This window comes from Octodon degus, unplaced genomic scaffold (assembly GCF_000260255.1).
Source record: "Octodon degus isolate 3935 unplaced genomic scaffold, OctDeg1.0 scaffold00035, whole genome shotgun sequence".
NCBI lineage: Eukaryota > Metazoa > Chordata > Mammalia > Rodentia > Octodontidae > Octodon > Octodon degus.
This window is the reverse complement of record NW_004524611.1, coordinates 15,076,834-15,078,837: the sequence shown is the minus strand read 5'-3', so window position 1 is coordinate 15,078,837 and position 2,004 is coordinate 15,076,834. Positions and strand designations below refer to the sequence as shown.

The following is a 2,004-nucleotide window of genomic DNA, read 5'->3' as shown; positions in this document are numbered from 1 at the left end:
GGCGCCGCTGCCCTCTACCGGGCGGCGTCGTTCGAGCTGCCGCCGGTCGTCCCGCTCGCAGGCTCGGGAGCCCCACGCTGAGGCAGCGTTTGGCCCCCCAGGGCTTGCAGTGCTCAGCCGGGTGCCAGGGCACAGCATCTTGGCCGGTGGCTGCCGACGGGCCCCAGTCAGACGTCCGTGCGCTCCTACCTATCTTCTTGGTGCGCCTCCCAGAGTCAAAGGTTGGGATGGGGATGGAGAGCCATCCCTTACCGGACCTCAGATGACGTCGGAGGCCACTAACCTCAGTGCAAAACCCAGGGGCACATGTGTTTTTCTAGATCTTAGGGAACTTTCATTTCCAGTCCTTTCATTTTAAATGCTAAAATTCGGTGATCAGCGCTAAACCCTTGATCTCAGCGGAAAAGCAATTATTTTCCACTTACGTTTTTTATTTTGTATTGAATGCAATTTTATTTACATATACTTTTCAGGATTAAGGAATTTATTTTAACTAATTACACGTTAAATAAAGGGCGAGAGTAACAGTATGGAATTCCTACAGGAAAACTCAAACTTGCATGTGTGTAATCAATTAAAGATGACAATCACAAAACGGGTGATTTGGTCAGGTTTCTGTAAAGGAAATCAAAAGAGAATTCATTTTTCGGTTTACATCTTAGCATTACTGTAAACTTGGGGCCACACTTGCTGTTTCAAGCGAGTGCACCCACTTTTCAACTTTCTGCACCCCAAAAGAGTAGAAACCGAGATGTCTGAACCGCAAGAGTTTCTTAGTTTGCGTCGCAAAACCGGACACAAAACTGAGCTAGAAGACTTTTAACTGCCGTGGCCTAAACCGCAGCGGTTCGGGCAAAGGGGGGCTGCGGGGACCCCCGCGCCATCGCCGTTGCTGTGCGCCCTGGTGCAACGCGGGGATTGTTGCTGCCGCTGTGTGGGACACGAACGTCCGCCGCGACCTGGGAGAGCTCTTCTTTCCCCAGCTAGACTCCCGAACCACGAAACGCGGTCCCCAGCCGCGCGCTCCGTGTTCCCGCCCGGGCGCGGCGGGAGCGGACGGAGGTCTCCCGCGGGCAGCGCGCCTCGCACGTGCACTGCTGCCGTGGGCCTGGACCGCGCGGGGTCTAGGCTCAGGCAAGCGGTCGTGGGGCCAGCGTGAGCGAAACGGGCGCGGTCGCTGTTTCCAACTCAGAGCCCCTAAACTGGGGCCCTGAAGGGGTTGCGCTCCTCCACCACTCGCGACCCCCAAGGGCCAGAGCGTGCCCCAGGTGAGCTGGGCCCGGAGCCTCTTTGGGGGCCGGAGCCCTTACCGCGACCCGTAGCGCCCCCTCGGGGCTGGGCGCGGGGCCGCTGCGATTGGGGCTGGGGTGCGGACAGGGGCGGGGGTCGCGGGCCCAACGGTCGCCGCGCTCGGAGGGCGCAGGGCCGCGCGCTCCACGCTGGCCGGCGGGCGCCTCGCCCGAGAACTCCGACTCCGACTCGGGCTCGCCATGGCTGCTGAGGCGACGGCGCTGTGAGGAAGAGTCCGCGTCCGCCGTGGCGGTAGCGGCGGCCGGCTCCAGGCCGGGTTTTGGCGCCGCCCGCCTGCTGCCTCCTGGCGGCTCCTGAACTCCAGCCCCCTCTCTATCAGCCTCTCACTCCGTCTCAATATGTCTCAAGATGGCGGCCAATGTGGGATCGATGTTTCAATATTGGAAGCGCTTTGATTTACAGCAGCTGCAGGTCAGGCTTCTCTGCGCTCGGCCTCGCGCCCGGGGGTGGGGGCTGCGGGCGGTCGCGGCCTCCCCCGGGGACCCCGGGCTGCCCGGACGCCGGGGGGCCGCGGCGGCGGGGAGGAGGGGGTGCCGGGGAGAGCGGGGCCGAGTCGGACACAAGTCTCTCTCGCTCCCCGGACCCCCATTGATAACTCGCTTGATCAGAAATTGATCCTCTTTGTTCAATTCATCGATCAGCCCAAGATGGCGCCGGGAGCCGTCGCCGCCACCGCCGCTGCCCCCGGTGTCT

At 61.7% G+C, this 2,004-nt stretch overlaps 1 protein-coding gene across 5 annotated transcripts in view; it reads left to right on the top strand.

The window, feature by feature from the left end:
* The first annotated feature begins 615 nt into the window (after window positions 1–615).
* Cux1 (cut like homeobox 1) overlaps window positions 616–2,004 on the top strand; it is a 394,563-nt gene continuing 393,174 nt past the window's right edge. Inside the window, exon 1 of one of the 5 annotated variants that reach the window (XM_023714405.1) lies at window positions 616–1,722. In XM_023714405.1, the coding sequence (XP_023570173.1) occupies window positions 1,660–1,722 (63 nt within the window). In that variant the 5' untranslated portion in view covers window positions 616–1,659. The remainder of the gene's footprint in view (window positions 1,723–2,004) is intronic. The other 4 variants (XM_023714402.1, XM_023714406.1, XM_004630467.3 and 1 more) reach the window with 4 other exon arrangements.